This window comes from Monodelphis domestica, chromosome 4 (assembly GCF_027887165.1).
Source record: "Monodelphis domestica isolate mMonDom1 chromosome 4, mMonDom1.pri, whole genome shotgun sequence".
NCBI lineage: Eukaryota > Metazoa > Chordata > Mammalia > Didelphimorphia > Didelphidae > Monodelphis > Monodelphis domestica.
Genome location: NC_077230.1, coordinates 22,320,775 through 22,340,626, shown reverse-complemented (window position 1 = coordinate 22,340,626; position 19,852 = coordinate 22,320,775). Strand labels below are relative to the sequence as shown.

Here is a 19,852-nt window from a genome sequence, read left to right as displayed (position 1 = left end):
TATTTTCACTTAGAGAATAAAGTTATGACCTGGAATTTGAAAATCCCATAATTGTTTAGTCTGCAAATTTTTCTTTACCTCGTAGATCAGATTTCCCCTCTTTTCCTATTCATATTTCAGTTGAAGATGATAAAACTCTAGAAATATGCACTGGATTAAGTATAATTTGCAAGTTTTCCAAAAATTTCATTGTTTCCCTGCTAACCTAGTTACTCCTGTTTTTTAAAGATGTTTTGGAAGGAACTCACTCAACTTGAAAATTAAACCTTATTTTATACTTTAAAATATTTAGGATCTTTCATGGCCTGGACTTGCTGTGGGCAACTTATTCCTTCGTCCTCGAGCTACAGTTTTGGTGACAGTGAAAGGAGTGGACAGTTTGGCTTTACTCAAGAATGTTGTCTCATACCCGCTTGAGAATGTAAGTATTTCATAAGATTGATTTTTGAGTGTTCTTTTGTGAATGGTCACTAAGTATTTAGTTTTAGCATATAGCTACTTCCTCATGTCTGTTTTAATAAGTTGATTAATACGAGGAAATTATCCCTTTTATCATAAAGGAAAAATTATATAAATTATTAATAAACTTTATGAACTCCAGATCTCTTGGGAAATCCCCTTATGTCATGTGGGCAAAGTAGCTTTTCAGTGTGTGGATGGGAAGAATTCTCTTTTACTAAGGAAAAAGCCCTAAAGAATTCAGGAAGAAAAGTTTGTTAAGCTGGTTCACTTTGTTGTCCACCAGCCACTCTGATTAGAATTTTGTCTCCATGGTTTTTTTGTATATGTTTTATTTTTTCATCTTCAGGAAAAAGAGTCAATCAGAAGTAATGAGAGTGTGTGACAATGAACTCATAGGCGTCGAGAGGATTAGAAACCTGAATCTTGAGACATGATAGACTAAGGAAGCTGGTTGTAGCTGAATGCTTCTGAAAGATTCATCTTTCTCTAATAAAAATTATCCAACTATATTTTATTTTTAATTTGGAAACTAGTATTCTGCATCCTGGATTAGAGAAAAAATTAAATCCCATTTGGTTTACAATGAAATAAGAAAAGACAGGATTGCATTATAGATAGCATGGAAGACATAATCAGTGGGATTCAAATTCTTTGAAATTTATTCTTTGCCATGGGGAAGTAAATTACCTCTGGCCACTCTAAAATCTAATTTATAGATGCTAAAGGTTACTGTCATCAGAAAAACTAAATTTAGATTTCTGCTCTGTGACCTAGAACAAGTCATTTAACCCCTCTAGACCTTAGTTTCATTATCTGTACAATGAAGTTTATTAGCCTCAAAACCCCCTTCCAGCTCTAGGCCTGTGATCCCATGATTTTAAGTTTACTATTTGTGTTCTTCATTGGGGGGAAAGCAGTCCTGCACTGAACCTCACAAAATTTAGGGAATAACTGACTATTTGGGATCAGTGTCATATTTTGCAAGTTGATTATATTCTTGAACTTTTTTGATATTTTGGTCTGCTAGGTTGGGAGGGAATAGTAATTTACCAAGTAATTCTTTGGGAGTTGCTTGTTGATGGATGAGAACCAAAAAATTGGAGCCAAGATGATCTACTTTCAAATCCCACATCAGACACTTACTAGCTGTCCTCCTCTGTAAATGTTACTTATCTTCTCAAGATCTCAGTTTTTCTAATGTGTAAAAGGAGAGAATTGGACTTGACTTTTTAGACCCTTTCTAGGTCTAAGTCTATGGGCTTATGAGTTAATGGGATCTCCTAAGGAAATAATGTTTTGGGACTCTTGAACTTCTATAGATAATATACTTATTTACATAGAAGTTCCATAAAAGCAATAGTCATAATGACCCATTAAAATTCTTATCTAAATTGTTTCTCTCTCTTTTGGTAAAAAAAAAATTAAAATAAAGTTTTATTTTTGTTTCCTAGGCAGTTCCTTTCAGTCTTGACAGTGTTGCAAATTCTATCCACACTTTTTTTTCTGAGGAAACACCTGTAGTTTTGCAGTTGGCTCCTAGTGAGGAAGTAAGTAATACATTTTAAAAAATATCCTAAAAACAAAAATTTCCTTTTTCACATTTGTTTTTAATCTTCACTTTTTCAAAAATTATTTTAATTATAAACTTGATAACCTTCATACATAGAAAAGTCCATATATAGAAAAAATTGTATAGAAAAAATCATGAATTTCTATCTTCTGTTTAACCTGTATTTTTTCATTAATAAAGAAATCTCAGACTTTTCTAACTTGATTGTAAACTGCTGCTGTTACTTGTACTGTGTGTGTATTGTAATGAATCTGCAATGTATAGATGAGCTTTAAAATGTTTTGTTGTTTCAGAGAGTGTATATGGTGGGGAAAGCAAATGCTGTGTTTGAAGACCTTTCAGTCACCCTCCGGCAGCTGCGCAATCGCCTATACCAGGATAACTCCATTCTTAGCTCTCTCCCCCTTAATTCTCTGAGCAGGAACAATGATGTAAGTGGTACTGAGATAATGAAATCAATAGTGCTCATCCTTTTACACTTCCTCACTTTCCTGAATTGAGGATAAACTTGGAATGTAGATGATGCACCAAAAAACCATAATTCTCTCTTCACAACTTTGGTTCTTATAATTAGTATCATATTCAGTTTTTAAGATTATTGCCTGTCTTTCATTAATATTTATAGACCAGAAATTATAACATCCATTTGGGAGCTTGGTTAAAACTGTACAAGGTTTGAGAATATCATGACATCTTTCCTTGCCACTGCTTGCTGTATTTTTCTAGTTCATTAAGGACATTGCAACAATAAGGGCAATCTAAGTAGATCCCCTTCTTTACTTTATTTAGCCATCTTAATCAAGACCTGAACCACATTCACCATGCCGCCCAGGTCTAATATAACATCCTTTGGTAATTAAGTAAAAATTGGCAGGTGGTGGGGAATGAAGATTTGGAACATTCTAAAATAAATATATAAACTGAACTAGAGATTACACTTTTATAGGGAACTCTTTCATGAGGAAATTTCCTCTAAGTAATGCAGGTTAGCACCCTCTCTGCAATTTATAGAGTGTATTAATTGCCCAAAGCACTGAGAGACCTGGGTCACACAACAGAATATATGTCAGGGGCAAGATTTGAACCCCAATGTTCCTGGCTCTGATGCCAGTTTTCTCCCTATAGCATGCTGCCTCTCCTATTGTAATAGAACAACAAATTTGCATTGACCTAGTGTCTTGGTGCACTTGGAATTAATAGTGTTTTTGATTGATTAAATTTTATAATCATTAATCCTTGAGCCATATCATTTGACTTTGAATGTGCATTTGAAAAGTTATCTTCAGGAAACATATATATATATATATAGTCTACAAAAGGTCATTGTACAGATTCCTCTATGCTTTGATTATGCCAATGTTATTAATTTTTGTTATTTGCCGTGTGTTCTAAAGAACAAAAATTCATAGCAGGTTCAGGCAAAATATATACGTGTATATATATGAATATATACTTATATGTGTGTGTGTAATTATTTTCCTTATTAGATATCACACATGAGTCTCAGTTGACACATTTTCTGCTAAAATGAAAACTAATTGGGGCAGCTAGGTGACTCAGTAGATTGAGAGCCAGTCCTAGAGATGGAAGATCCTAGGATCAAATCTGGCCTCAGACACTTCCCTAGCTATGTGACCCTGGATAAGTCACTTAGTCCCCTTGGCCTACCCCTTACCGCTGTTCTGCCTAGGAACCAAAACATAGTATTGATTCTAAGACAGAAGGTAAGAATTTAAAGAAAAAAAAACAGCCCTTTAAAAAGTGGAAATAGGTTTTGAACAATTCTACATGTAAAACACAGTGGAATTGCTCATTGGCTCTAGGAGTGGGGAGGTAAAGAACACAATTCATGTAACCATGGAAAAATATTCTAAATTAGTCAATAAAAAATTAAAATTAAAACTAATAAAATTATTTTCTTTTGTTCTTCTAGGTTGATTTACTGTTTCTTTCTGAGTTACAAGTTCTACGTGATATCTCAAATTTGGTAAGTAGGCAACTTTGAGGTTAAACGAACTTTTTAAAATGTCCAGTTTTCCCTTCCGTGTTCAGATTTTTTTTAGAGAAAGACTGGTGGTGAATGAGTAGGAAAACTAATTGAAATATGTGATCTGACATACCTAATAAAAATCCCATCAAAATTATTATTGGTTTTTTGTTTGAAGTTAGCATGGGGTTGGATAGAATGTACATATGCATTATAATACCCTTATATTAATATATATTATTCACATCATATATTTATGTGTATGTTTTTATAGTTTTTTTTTACTTCACCTATAATTTCAACTTCACTTTGTCTGAGATACAGAGGTTATACAACCAGCTGTATCAAAGGAAGAACTTAAATCCAGCCTCTGAATTCACCTCTTTGTACACTATGCCATATTGTTTCTTATGTATTTAGGTGTATAGCTTAATTAAATAACTGGTTTGTTAGATTTTTAGCAGTGAGGTCAGGGCATACATTTCCCCCTCTTTGACCTTTGAACCTTTTTCTTCTTCCTAAATTCTTAAAATAACTAAACATTAGTGGGTAGTTTGTACACCATCTAGGAAATCCCTCTATAACTTAGAGAAGTACCAAAGGCAGTGAGATGTTAAGTTGACTTTCTTGTAACAGAGTAAATGTGTGGAAAAGCAGGACTTAAACCTGAGACTTCTGATTTTAGGTTGACTATCTTCCTCCACTACTATACAGTAGTGCCTCTTGTGTGAACATGACGTCAAAGAAACCAAGCCTTACTCATGTTTTCACAGAAAAGAAGCAGCAAAATCAAAACGATAGTATTCTCTTAGCCCAGTCCTATTCTCTTGGATGACCAATCAGCATATACATATGCATCATGTCCTAAAAGTCTTGGTACCATTTAAAGTTTTAGTAACTTCAGAAGTATAAATGCTACAAATGTATAGAAACAGTATTCGAAGAGTTAGTTATTAAAAAAAAACTTTATAAATATTGATGTATTATTAAATTCAGCCTAACCAACATCTTGTGACATGTCTTACTTATGTTGATTTTTGAACTTTGTAAAAACTTTCATCATCTGTTGTTCAGTGACTGACAGGATTGCATTTATATACTCCTTAGCTTTAAAATCCATGATAACCACCTTTGCCAATCCCCTGTTCTGAAAAAGTATCATCCAGAAGCTGTCAAATATGTGGTACATAATGGCCACCTTTTTAAAATAAAAAGCTCATTATTCAGAATTTAAAAAAAACAATTAACCTTTCAAATGATATTTTACATTGGCAGCATATTTGTACTTGTGAAGTGTTTAAAGCTTAAAACAGCACAAGACTTTTGAGGCCTCCTGTGTGTCTAGTTAACAAGTCTGCTTTTGTGAGATATCCAGAAGAAGGTATATGCACGCATACACGTGCACAGCAAATATAATATAGTGAATAGAGGGAGAGGTAGACGGCTATCTGGAGAAGCTTTAGGTTCAAGTCTTGCTTTTACACACATTTTAGTTCTGTTACCATGGGCACGTTGAATCTAAGACTCTTAAATTACAAAGGGATTGCTCGAGTGCATTATTGATTTGCATTCTTGAAATTTCCTATGCTGATGAAATCAGAGGTCTCTTACTATATGCCATCCCACCCTCGTCCTCCTGTCAGAAAAAGATTTCATGCATCTAAAATCAAGTCTAAACAAAAAAGGTCACAAAACATAAATAACAATTTGAACTAATGTTGACTTTAATTAGTTCTATGATTGGGTCATCTGAATCTGCTTCTAAAGCTTTTAAGTGAATTAAAGTTTTTTACTTTTATCCATAGATATGTTTTTTCTATCTTAGTTATGATTCAAATTGATCGAAGTAGAAAAATCTGCACTTACTTCCTAAATCTTCACTGTTGTTTAGTTGTGGGAATTTGAAAAAGAATGAGTCAAAAGAATGAGAATGCTACTACAGGGAACACTCAACTTGTAAACTGTACACTGCCTTTGTCCCCACCCCAGACTTCACTGCAGAAAATGTATCAGTTGAACTATTTGTTAAGCTATATAATAATCCATTTAGCTTATTCTGTGTGTTTTTTTAATGTTGGAAACAGGTAATGTCAACAGGAATGAACAAAGATAAACAAAGAATATTCATTATATTTCCAGGAATTATCATTACTGCTCTTAGACTTAGTTCTTACAACCTTTATCATATTCTTTTATTTGGCTCAGAGAACTAGATGGAAACTTGCTCAGTATCGAGTATAGTCATTTCCAACCTAGCTACATTATGTAGGAAATTTAGTTTGGCATAAAATATTAAGTGAACATGTTTGGGATTTTATTTATTCTATGCCTTTTCCCAAGTTGTCTCGACACAAGCATCTAGCCAAAGATCATTCTCCTGACCTGTATTCTCTGGAGCTGGCAGGCTTAGATGAAATTGGAAAACGCTATGGAGAAGATTCTCAGCAGTTTAAAGATGCTTCACAGATTCTTACTGACTTTCTACAAAAGGTAATTTTACCAATATGTAAGACTGAGATACTAGAAAAAATAGTATCAAAAGAAACAAGGAAACTACCTTATTTTTAAAGTTCTATAAGGGGACACCTGGGTAGCTCAGTGGATTGAGAGCCAGGCCTAGAGATGGGAGGTCCTAGGTTCAAATCTGGCCTCAGACACTTCCCAGCTGTGTGACCCTGGGCAAGTCACTTGACCCCCATTGCCTAGCCCTTACCACTCTTCTGCCTTGGAACCAAAAGGTGGAAGGTAAGGGTTTAAAAAAAATAAAAGTACTATAATATAAATCTATCTGGTCTTGGGGTGTTTTTCTTAGGGAGTTCATTTATGTATTTTTCAATTTCTTTTTCTAAGACAAATGTATAAAAATGTTCTGTTTTCTCTTCTGTTTATATGGGTAATTTATATTTTTACAAACATTTATTTCATTTAGATTGTCAGTTTTATTGGTATTTAGTTGGGTAAAGTAGTTTCCTGAAAATTCTTTTTATTTCCTCTTCATTTTTGCTACTGGTATTTGGTTTTCTTTCTTTTTTAAAATCAAAATAGCCAGTGGTTAATTTAATTTATTTTCTTTTAAAAAATCCCAGTTCTCCGTTTTATTATTAGTTCAATGGTTATTTACTTTCAGTTTTGTTTATCTTTCCTTTGATTTTCAAGATTTCTATTTTGATGTTTAATTGGAAGTTTTTATTATTTTAGTTGCATGCCAAATTCATTGGTATGCTTTTTTTTATTGATGTTAATTAAGCATGTACAGATAAAAATTTCCCCTAAGTAATACTTTAGCTGTATCCCACAAATTTGATATATTTTCTCATTGTTGTCATCTTGAATGAAACTGCTGATTGTTTCTGTGATTTGTATTTTGGCCTTAAGTTATTTAATTTTCCAATGAATTTTTAATCTGTGTTTCTAAGACCCTTTGTTAAATATAGTTTTTATTGTATCCTGGTCAGGAAAAAATGCATCTAATACTTCTTCTTTTCTGCATGACTGGGAAATAGGTATATTCCCTTCTAGTCCTATGTAGTATATTCCATAGCTCTATCATGTTTAATTTTTCTAAAATTCTATTCATCTCTTTAACTTCTTGTTTATTTTGTGGTTGGATTTATCTAGATCTGGGAGTGGTAAGTCAAGTTCTCCCACCAGTGTAGTTTTACTCTCTATTTTGCCCTGTAACTTATTTAACCCTTTTAAAAAAGAATTTAGATGCTTATGCTATTTATTGTTTAGCCATTTTCAGTTGTGTCTGATTCTAAGTGACCCCATTTAGGGGAATTTTCTTAATTACTGGAATGATTTGAGAGCCCTAGTGATGAATTTCTAAAGAGTTGCATGTACACTATAAACATTTTAATCTTTTTTAGTCTTTTATGATTTCTCCTTCATATTTACCGTTCAATGCTTCTCTTGGGTCCTGTGTTTGAAAAACCTATTTTCTGTTCAGCTATAGTCTTTTCATCAGGAATATTTGAACTATTTCATTAAATATTTTTCCCCTTCCATAGGATTATATTCTATTTTTTCTGGATTGGCTATTCTTAGTTGTAATCCTACATCCTTTGTCTTCTATCATATTCTATTACAAACCTCTATTACTGTAAGTGGTGACTGCTGTATGATCTTAATTGTGACTCCATGGACACTTGAATTTTTTCTTTTTAGTATTTTTTTTATCTTGATTTGAGAGTTTTGGGTTTGGGGCTATAATATTTCAATATTTTGAAATTCCTTTTAGGAGATGATGAGTAGATGCTTTTAATTTCTATTCTGCTCTTTCATGAGATCTGGGTGGTTTTTCTTCATAATTTCTTGAAATATCATCTCTGGGCTCTTTTTCGTTCATGGATTTGAGGTAGACAAATGATTCTTACGTTATCTTTCTTTAATCTATTTTCTAGGTTGTTTTTCCTTTCAGACTAGTTGATATATTTAAATTTTTTTTTCAGTCTTTTGACTTTGAGTTGTTATTTCTTGCTGTCTCATGGAGTCATTGGCTTCCATTTGGCCAGTTCCAATTTTTAATGATTTATTTTCTTCAGTAATGTGTTATACCTCTTATAAAGCTGTTGATTTTCTTTTCATAACTTTATTTGGTTATCTCATTCTTTTCCAATTTTTCCTCTACCACCAATACTTGTGTTTTGTTTTGTTTTTTAATTGAGGAGGGAGATGGGGGGGGGGCGGCTCTTAGTTCTTGCTTTAACTCTTCCAGGAATTCTTGTTGGGTTTGTGTCCAGCATATATTTATTTTTCTTTGAGGCTTTGTTTATAGATGTGTTCATGTTATTATCTTCTGTGTTTGTGTTCTTGAGGTTCCCTGTCACCCTATTAGCTCTTTATAGTAGTCGAGTTCTTTGTTTATTTGCTCATTCCTCTAGTCAGTCTCACTTGAGTGGGAGACGACGCATGACCTCTGGCCTGGGCTTCACAGACCATTCTTGGGGCCTGGAAGTTTTCAGTGCTTAAAAGTCGTGTGATCGGGGAGGGCCAAGGAGTGGGGGACTGACTCGGCACTCAGCTAGGGCCCTGTTTTGTTTGAGCTGCTCCTTTCCTCTGAATCTGCTCCCTGTTACTGGGAAATGGGTGACGGGGCTGCCAGATGCTTCCTTTCCTGCTCCTCAAGCTAGTTTGAGCCCTCTGAGATGTCTTTCTGTACTGTTCCCTGCCCTCGTGTGCCAGGCTGCTCATGTTGTTGTTGCTTACTTACCAGTGTTGTGCTTCCAGTCAGTGCCCCCCTCACTGTCAGTCTCCTAAGCGGCCCTTTCCTGAGAAAATGACTCACTGTGGCATTAAAATTCAGGTTAGGTTGTTGTGGAGGAGTTGTATTCAAAGAGCTGGCAGAAAGACTTGACTTTCCTCATCATCTTGATTCTGCCTCCTCTACCATAAATTAAAAAAAATTTTTTTTTTTCCAAAATGGACTTGTGATTTCATGTATAAAGAGAACTACCAGGAAGGAAAATTCCCTTTTCCCATATAGATTGGCACCCCGTATGTGATTTAGAGGCTAGAAGCAATGAGAAATTAAGTAATTTGCCCAGGATTACAAAGCCAGAAGTAACACGTGAATCCAGATCTTTCTTGATTCAGAGGCATCTCCACACCCACTGCACCATCCTGCTTCTTTCAGTAAAACAACCTGGTTGTGTAATACAGGGAACTCCTAAATGGAGGAATTTCTTCTCCCAGTGTACGTTGGCACTTTATCTACAACTTGTCATTTTAAAGAGTTTCCTAAGAAGACTGAAAAGTTAGATGACTGGTCCAGGGTCACACAGCCAGGATGTGTCATAAAAAACTTTTGAACTCGAGTCTTCCTGACTCTAGGGCCAACTCTTAATCCACGATCACATATTTTTATCCTGAATGGCACATCATTCAATGTACCTAACAGAAAAGATAACTGAAATGCAAAAGACTAAATAGTGAAATAATAATTGAAGGGAGCTTCAAGATCGATCCTAGGATCATAGATTTAGAGCTAGAAAAGACCTCGGAGGCTTTTGAGGCTTAATACCTTTCGTCCTCTGAAAAGTTTGCTGTCAAAGTCCGCATGCCCAAAACAGGTCGTGGTGGTGCCCATGATGGCACTCTTCCACCTTGCTCAGAGGTTAGTATTTGCCTCACTGTTTTCCTTCCTTTCCCAACTTTTGCCCCTCTACAAGGGGACTTTATTATTCACATTGCTGCCCCTGCTGACACTGTAGCCTCTTACTTCCTTGATTTCCATGATCTTTCTCCTTCACTCCACCTCAGCCACACAAAGGGAAATTTGTGTGCAGAATATCGTCTTTACCTCCAAGTTTTCCATTGCTGTGATCAAGAACTCTGGGCATTCCTCTATCTGATCATAACTCGTCATTCTCTGGCCTTGTGCATATTCCCCTTTGAGACTTTCCTTCCCCTCATCCAACTTCGCAGCTGACTGGGTATGCTTCCCAGGGCCCTCTCCTCTCACACCCCTTGTCTCGGTTATATTGCGCGAACCCAGACAGTCTCTTCTACTTTTACATTCGCCTTTGATAGTAAAAGAATTCGTCTTCCAAAGTTTGCAGATGAGATGTATAACCTTTATGGTGGGAATGCCGTCGTGGAAGTAGTGACAGTAAAGGCGTTTGACACTCCCCTGGTGAGAAAGACACGAACCGTTCTTCAGACAAAATCAAAGGTAAGCTTACCTAAGTCCATCTACCACTTTCTAATTAAGAGATCAGCATTTTAAAAAACCAAATCATAATTCACTCAGAAGCTGCCGCATTAAATCTAATAAATACCTTTGAAAAATGAGTCTCAATTTTATTTTTAACCTCCCATTGAGAGAATTTGAAACTATATTTAACTGTAGCTGTTGAATTGCAAGATACCAGTGATATTGTGCCATGATTTGATTGGAACCAGATTGTGGTTTGAGAAACACTTGATTTTCCTTTTTAGGGTCAAGAATGAAAGGGAGATGGTTCAGAAACAATAAGTTAATGTTCACATTTAATTACTAGAGTAATTATAATATTAGAAATTAAGCATGAAAGTACATTTTTTTTCCCTATCTTTAGAAAGAAAGCCTTCATTTTTAAGACGTATGGAAACAGTTTGATCTCATCTGCTACATTAATTTCTGGCATTACAGGTCTTATTGAATATTGAGCATTCACAGTTAAATAGTTACTATGTAGAATCAAAGCAAAATAGTTTGCCTCCATAAGGTCATTGGTCACTGAAAGCACACATACCAATGATATATGCAATTAATTTTTAAATACTCATTTCTTTAATGTTATTTCTTTAGTTTTCTTTAAATACTCATTTAGAAAAGTAGTACTGTAGGCCATTCAGAACAATGATTTGTTTATATGTATATGATTTTTGGCTCCTCTCTGGCCAATTGTATTGGGAAGTGAAATTAAGGAAATTAAAATAACAAACCCTCATAGCCCAGAGTTGACTGATAAATGCACTTTAGTTCTGAAGAGAATTTTAAGGTTGAGCACGTCTATTTATTAATTTAATTTTCTATATTTAAATATCTACAAGTCATGTCTTCTGCTAGTGGCTTAGAAAAGTCTTGCAATTCAGGGATCCAAACAAAATCAGCCACCAGGTTGATACCTTGTAGCTGAGATTCCCTTTCCAAACTGCATCTCCTGAGCACTAGCTCAGGTTTTTAAGGTGAGTTATGAGTTCATCTATCAGGCATTGAGCTGAATTCTGATAAGAATTTTTTACCCATGATTCTTGATTATTATTATGTGAAAACTTTCTTCTCTGATATTTTAAAAGTAAAATTAAATGTATTTGGTGAATAGAGAATTAAGATATATTGTTGAGTATAACCTACTTCAAATTATGTTAATATTACCTCCTAATGAATACAAATATTAAATTTTATTCATGCAAAATATGGCAGTTGATGAAAATGGAAATTTGGGAGGGACTTAAGACCTATCATTCCTAGAAGCCCTATGTTGCTTATGCCTCCAGCCCCAGTTTTGATTAACAGTAAAACTGCCCTGATGTGTTGTTACAATTTTTCTGAATACAATTAAGTTAACTTTCTATATTCAAATCCTTTTTCTCTTTTTTTCCTATTTATATTTAGGCAGTTAAAGGAAATCTATACAACCTTGCACATAGGTACAGTGCAAATTATGCAGTGGTCTTCAACATAGTTCTTTGGTTAATGCTGGGCATAGCCTTAGCTGTGATCATCATCTCCTACGGGCTCTGGAACATTGATCCTGGATATGATGGCATTGTTTATAGGATGACAAATCAGAAGATCCGAATGGATTAACCTTTTTCTGTGCCATCCTACTAAAAGAATATGGGAACCACCCATATTATATTAAGATAAATGTTTGGATATGACTTAAAGTGGATGTTGTATTTAAAATGTATTAAAAGATGATTTGTTTTCTATTTTGTGTGTACTTGTAACCATTTTTCAAAGTGGGTAATATTTAAGTGAAATTGTGACAAAAATCTTTCACTCTGCTATGTTATTACAGTGGTGTTAAAATATTTCATTCCATTTTAAATTTGAAAATATGCACTGATAATTCCTTAAGTATTTATACTTAATATATAAATGTTAGCCTTTTTGACTCATTTCTGTGGAACAAATGCACTAAAAGTATAATAGAATTTTTTTCTGAGTTCTTTATCTCTACATGGTACAGGTAGAAATCATCTCTAGATTGTTATGTATTATTATGCACTACTTGTAAATGTCTTAAGGTGATATAAATATCTTGAATAGTTGCTAGATGAAAGTTTTTATGATCTTCAAAAGCCCTAAAATGGGGGAAATGCTTATACACATAGTTTTAGAAAAATATTCCCATAGACAGAGGATAACTTTTTTTTTACCTCTTCTGAAAGTTTGATGATTTATTAAGAAGTGGTTAAAAACTAGAAAAGGAATCATGTAGAGTATTTGACTGGACTGGACCCAGGAGATCAGGGTTCTTCTAATTCCACTTCATGCCATGTCTAGCTATGTGACAATAGAGGAGTCACTAACCTCTTTGGGCCTCAGTTTCCCCTTCTTTAAAATGAGGGGCTTGGACTTAAATGCCATTTCAGTTCCTGCCAACTCTGAAATACTCTCATTTGTCGGCATATGGTATTGTGAATTCTTACAGTTATGCACACAGACACACATTTCTGTATGGTGGTACTTTTGGGAATGGCTTGAGTTGAAAATCCATTTTTTATTTTAATGTCTGTTTTTCAGCTCCTATATTAGTTTGTGAGGTTGATGTTACAATTTCATTCTACAGAATGCTAAACAGATGATTCCTACTTTTTGATGTGGACCAATGTATCAAGCTTATAAATGACTGAAATAAATAAAAATTGATAAGGATTGCAAATATGTGTTAGTCATTCACTAAATACATCTGATTTCTATTTTGTAAATGAATAAGATAGTTTTATAGAAGATTCCTTTGTAGTACATTTCAGAAAATACACATACCCATTTAAAATTTACATTTTTGAAAATATTTTAAACATGAAACACATGATAAAAAAAGATGAATAGATTTTATGTAGTGAGAGTGAAGAATAAATGATAGTCCTCCAGTTCCATGTAGCTTTGCAATATGGGGTGGGGGGGAGTATGAAAGACCCTTAGTACATTTGTTTCATTGGTGTCAGTGTTATATGAGAGAACTTTTGTGAAGATGGGCAAGCATGACAGATTTTGGACTGCTCCACCAGAGAGAACACTCAAAATAAAGAAATTACTGTCTCATTAGAGTATTGACTTTACTTAAAGAAACACATTTAAGTTCTCTTTATAAAGTGTGTGTGTTGCTGAACACTGATAAAATATGCAATAGAATTTTTTTAATGGAATGTAGCATATTTATAGAAAGATGGCAGAGTAGGACATGAGACTTCTTTGCAGTCCAAACTCCCCCACAAATAATCAGAAATGTCTCCACAGAATCAATGCTAAAAGCAAAAAAAAAAAGAACAAGAAGAGGTGGGAGTGACGCAGAGCAGTCAGGAACAACCTACGAGAGCAGTCTGATTTCCCTGTTCTTGGTATCTTAAGAGCCCCAGGGGCAGATACCAGTGGAGTCAATAGGCAGTGAAGCCCGAGAGCCCTGCATGAGATACAACATTGGCGCCAAAGATCCCTACTCACACTTGCGTTGTGTAAACCTTAAAATTTCTCAGACTTATGAACGTTGGAAATTTCCCCATTGGGGAATCTTCTACTTAAAAAAAAAATTCCCTAGCAGATAGTGAGAATTCTACTTGAATGTGAGGGCTCCTTGCCTTGGGAATATCCCTACTCCACCCTACTTAGGACTGCTTTAGGACAGAGAGCTCCTTGAGAACAATGAAAGTGCTTTGACCCATGCTTATGGAAAGGACAGGAAGTTCTTTTGAGTCATGCCTGTTTTTAAAATTGATACAATGGGATGCTAGGTACCCATATAGGTGGGGCAACTTGTAAACTACTTAAACCTAAAAGGGTGATAACTTATTCAGAGGTTTTTTCTTAATGAAATTTGTCGACACAGCATTTTTTTCTGACTTACTAAAGAGATTAAAACTACTCAGCTGTGAATTCAAAATGGGCAGTCCTTTAGAAACATCTACAGTGATTGGTAGATGTAAGGACTTAGGGGAGGTGACAGAGGAGATTTTGCCCTTAAAAATAAGAGCTTGGATCTCATTCAGGGATTTCGATTTCTGACTCATTCTGAAGGAGAGCTCCTTGAGGAGCTCCTCTGAGGGGCTCTGTCCCTCTGGGTAGGAGCTCTGGAGGCTCTTAAGAGAGGCCCTTTGAAACAATCTCTGGCTGGAAGACTCTTTGAGGAAGGACGCTGGCCTGGTGTTACTAGAATCCTTGTTTAGTCAGACCTTGTGGTGAGTGTTAAAAAAACTGACTGATTTCTCTTTTTAAGACTCAGGTCTAGGCCATATTGGCTTGAGGCCCTTCATACTTATTCCTTTCTTACTCTCTCTTTCTTTGATTACTCATTGTATTGTTAATTAAAATCTCTATAAAACCCAATTCTAAGAACATCAATGGAAAAACTTTCAGAGATTCTTCTGGTAGATGTAATGAGATATCACCTATTTCAGTACAGTGAATTGTCACCCTCAGTTTACATAATAAATCTCTACCTAAGAGATTCATTGGGCATTCTGGCATACACAGGAATGCATGCTCCACAGATAGTGGACCTAAAGTCATCATTTTTGGTTGTAATTTTGCTACTCTCTGTGGTTTACCAGTAGCACCTATTATTTCCATTGTACCAACAGCTCTATAATTCTCAGGAAAACTTTGCAAAACTGATTTACTGGCTCCAGTATCAACCAGAAGATCACAGATCTGGTCTCCAATAGTTATAAGACACATGTGGTTCTGTATACACTATTTGGTAGTTGAAATGTTTCCAACACTGGTGCTAGCACAGTAACATCAGTACAAAACTCAGCGATTCCCTGCCCATCCAAACTTTCATCTACTTGAATTGCATGATATTCCCAGGATTTCAGATCTTTAACACCTTCATCAGATTTTTCACTACTCTCATTGGTCCTTATAACATCTACATTGGTATCATTGTTCTAATTACAATCACATTATCTTTATCCAATTTACATTCCTCATTATTTTCCATTATTTCACAATCATTAGAATTTTCAACTACTTTTACATTACAATTTTCTTTTTCCTCACAATTATTAACACTAGTTACATTGTCCTTTCTTTCAATCACATTATTTATAAGTTCATTAACCTTATCTTCATTACATTCAATTCTATTTATTTCCAATCCATTTTCCTTTGATTCTTCAAATACTTGAGAACTCCAGGTATACCTTTATAATGAACATGCCCCTTTGTTATGATAACCCTTATGTCCACTAACCACTTAGATATACTTAGGTCTCACTCCAGATCTCACCCACTCCTGCATTGTGTTCAAATCAGGTGCTTGAGTTCCCTGACAACAAGCATTTGGACAATTGTTACCATTATTCTGTCTTTGATAATAATTATTTCTCCATCCATTATTATTGTATTGCTTATTGCACCTATTGTTTCTATTAGTTTATCTTGAAAATTGTCCTCTGTATCTACACTCTCTAATCAGATGCCCTACACGATTACAAAGAAAGCACCTGGGAACTCCAGATCTCCTTTCCCTTGCTACGTATTGATTACTTGATTGCACAGATCTTAATGCTGACACAACATTTTTTCTCTAATTTCATTATCTCTAGCTTTACTTTCTGCATCCCTTAATTTTCTCTTTAAGTCCTCAACTATAGAATCTTTATCATCATTTGACTTATCTGTATCCTCTGTAAATACATATATAACTTTCTTTTTCAGATCTTCCCAGTCCAGGCAATTATTCTTGAAAAACCATTTTACTGTGGGACTGGAATTGTTTACAAAAAGTCTCTTGACATGGGCAATGGTTTCATCAGCCATCACATCACAGTCTAGGTGTAACTCAGCAGCTTTAGTAATTCTATCAAGAAAATTGGCAGGTGTTTCATCAGGAGTCTGCTTAACTTTCTCAAACTTTGACCAGACATTTGGACAACAAGAGTGTCTCTTCATAACCTCAATGATAGCCTTTCTTGTCTGTTTCATTATTCTATAATTATGTACTGAATTCATATCAAGTTCTTCAAAATTTTCTGGCCATGGGGTTTATGGAGGACTATTTCTTGTTTACTCAATGAATTAATTCCTCTTTCATTTGGTAAGCAATTCTTCCATTAGAAGGAAAAAATCTGTATAATCTGGGTCATAAATCTTAATTGCCCTTTGAAATTCATTGATAACTTTATTTGGTTCATCAAAGAAACAAGAGATTCTATGTTTGATATCTTCCAACTCTGCAGAGGTGAATTGCTTATGAGACTTTACATTAAACTCTTCATTGTGAGAAATAATTGGAACATCCCAAAGAGGAAACAAATTCACTGGGTTCTTGTTCAATTTTTCAGCCTCTCTTTCCAATCTAGTTTGTTCTTTAACTTTTCCCTTCATTTACATCCTTAACCATGATATCTTCCCTTAAGCCATAACCAGGATTATTATTTGGTACCAGCCTTCTTTTAAAACACTGCTCCATAGCATAGATCTTAGCTTGCATTATTATTAACCTTTCCTTAAGTTCAGAATCCCTGCACATCCATTCAAACATAGCCTTTAGTTTACAGACAATTCCAAAAAAAATCCATCTACACTTGTACAAAACCAGAAAACAAACGCAAAAGAGGCAAATGGGCACAAATTGTTTGGATCGTAATCCCCATTATTGGTTTCATCCAGTCATAGCTTAATAATGGTAACAAAATTCTGGAAACATTTTAAAAACATCATATGGCATGTAAAGGAAATAATTATATATAAACATAAAAACTCTCTGATAATCGGAGAGATGCAAATCAAAATAACTCTGAGGTATCACCTCACACCTAGCAGATTGGCTAACATAACAGCTATGGAAAGTAATGAATGTTGGGGGGATGTGGCAAAGTCGGGACATTAATCCATTGCTGGTGGAGTTGTGAACTGATCCAACCATTCTGGAGGGCAATTTGGAACTATGCCCAAAGGGCGCTAAAAGACTACCTACCTTTTGACCCAGCCATAGCATTGCTGGGTTTGTACCCCAAAAAGATAATAAGGAAAAAGACTTGTACAATAATATTCATAGCTGCGCTCTTTGTGGTGGCAAAAAACTGGAAAATGAGGGGATGCCCTTCAATTGGGTAATGACTGAACAAATTGTGGTATATGTTGGTGATGGAATACTATTGTGCTCAAAGAAATAATAAAGTGCAGGAATTCCATGGAGACTGGAACAACCTCCAGGAATTGATGCATAGTGAGAGGAGCAGAACCAGGAAAACATTGTACACAGAGACTGATACACTGTGGTATAATCAAACATAATGGACTTCTCCATTAGTGTCAATGCAGTGTCCCTGAACAGCCTGCAGGGATCTATGAGAAAAAACACTATCCACAAGCCGAGGACAAACTGTGGGAACAAAAACACTGAAGAAAGGCAATTGCTTGACTACAGGGGCCAAGGGGATATGACTGGGGATGGAGACTCTAAATGAATATCCTAGTGCAAATACCAACAACATGGAAATGGGTTCGGAACAAGGACACGTGATACCCAGTGGAATTGTGCATCGGCAATCATCGGCTATGGGAGGGATGGCAGGAGGGGAGGGAGGAAAATAAAATGATTTTTGTATTCAATGAATAATGTTTGAAATTGACCAAATAAAATAATGTTTAAATTTGAAAAAAATAAAATAAAATTAAGAATTTTTGTGGTGAAAAAAAAAAACAACAAAACCCATAAAAACTGCATTAACCATATCCCCCCATCATGATGTTATAGCTAGGTAGAATCGTATAATACAGTATTGGATAGGTGCAATTAGAATCCACTTTGTTTACAAAAAAGAATCACCAACAGAACAAAAAGAAAAAAAATGTTTCCCCTTAGCATATGTGCTATTTTGTCCCCTTAAATTGTCCCTTTAAATTGGCTCTTTAAATGATAAATCTCCCAGTGTCAATCACCCTTAAAATTCTATTTTGCAGTACCTTGGAGAGCAGCAGTCACTCCCAAGGGGAAATGGAATTCCGTAGTCTTTCCAACTGTCATTCCCTATGAAGTCCCTACAGTCTAGGCCAATTTCTCTAGGTTTGCCCTACTTAGCTTGCCACTTGAAATATTATACTGAAATAATATATATAAATATAACTGAAATAATAGTTTATTTTAAGATAAGGGAAGGAAGGGAATTGGGATGATCTATCTAAAGACTATAAATATCCTTTCCCCCCCCAAATCAAGTTGATAACCTATACTATTTAATACTTCTCTACCTACAAATCTAATTCCTACAACTAGCTAAATTACCCCCCCCCCCTTATTTAATGTACAAAGGTGGTAAGGAATTGAATGTCTTGAGCAGCTCTGTTGGAAATCACTCTATCAACCACAAGATACAGACACAGGGACACAGGAACCAGCCATTGACTAAGGGATACAGTCACAAGGGAGGGAGACTAGTCCAACTCATGAGGTCCACCCAAGAAGCTTAGACAAACAACCTCCAGCTTCAACTGTCCCCAAGGAAGAGCAACTCTTCCTTGAGTTCCTAGAATTCTGGAACCTTCCTGCTTCTGCCTTGCAGCAGCTGCTCCTTCTTTTCCTTATAACAAAACTACAGGTGTTTCAACTATTCTTGGGGGTAGGGGGGACCAACTCAGTAGAAAACTTGATCTACAAGAATTATAAGAAGGTAAACATGAAAGACCAATTATTAGAGATCTGACAAGATCCATTTGTTTATTTCTTATATGAGACAGTTAAACTGACATATTAAACAAATATGGTACTGATGCCTACACCAAAAAGAGCAAAAACAGAAAAGTATTCTGTTTATTCCTTTGCTTGATTTTTATTATTTTGTTATCAACATAATTGATGACATTAACAAAATAATAAAAATCATGCTTATATATCAATAGATGCAGAAAAAGCCATTGATAAAGTACAACAATCATTCCTAAACACTGGAAAACAAAGGAGTAAATGGAATTTTTCTTAAAATTATGCTAAGGGGGCAACTGGGTAGCTCAGTGGGTTGAGAGCCAGGCCTAGAGATAGGACGTCCTTGGTTCAAATCTGGCCTCAGAGACTTCCTAGATGTGTGACCCTGGGAAAGTCACTTAACCCCCATTGCCTAGGCCTTACCACTCTTCTGCCTTGGAACCAATACACAGTATTGATTCCAAGACAGAA

General features: G+C 35.2%; 1 protein-coding gene across 1 annotated transcript in view; it reads left to right on the top strand.

The window, feature by feature from the left end:
• Positions 1-13,396, top strand: part of ATP6AP2 (ATPase H+ transporting accessory protein 2) — a 30,722-nt gene extending 17,326 nt beyond the window's left edge. Inside the window, exons 3-9 of the mRNA XM_001378311.5 lie at positions 293-421; positions 1,914-2,009; positions 2,326-2,463; positions 3,966-4,019; positions 6,360-6,509; positions 10,573-10,692; positions 12,121-13,396. Coding sequence (XP_001378348.3) covers positions 293-421; positions 1,914-2,009; positions 2,326-2,463; positions 3,966-4,019; positions 6,360-6,509; positions 10,573-10,692; positions 12,121-12,315 — 882 coding nt within the window. The 3' untranslated portion in view covers positions 12,316-13,396. The remainder of the gene's footprint in view (positions 1-292; positions 422-1,913; positions 2,010-2,325; positions 2,464-3,965; positions 4,020-6,359; positions 6,510-10,572; positions 10,693-12,120) is intronic.
• The last annotated feature ends 6,456 nt before the right edge of the window (positions 13,397-19,852 follow it).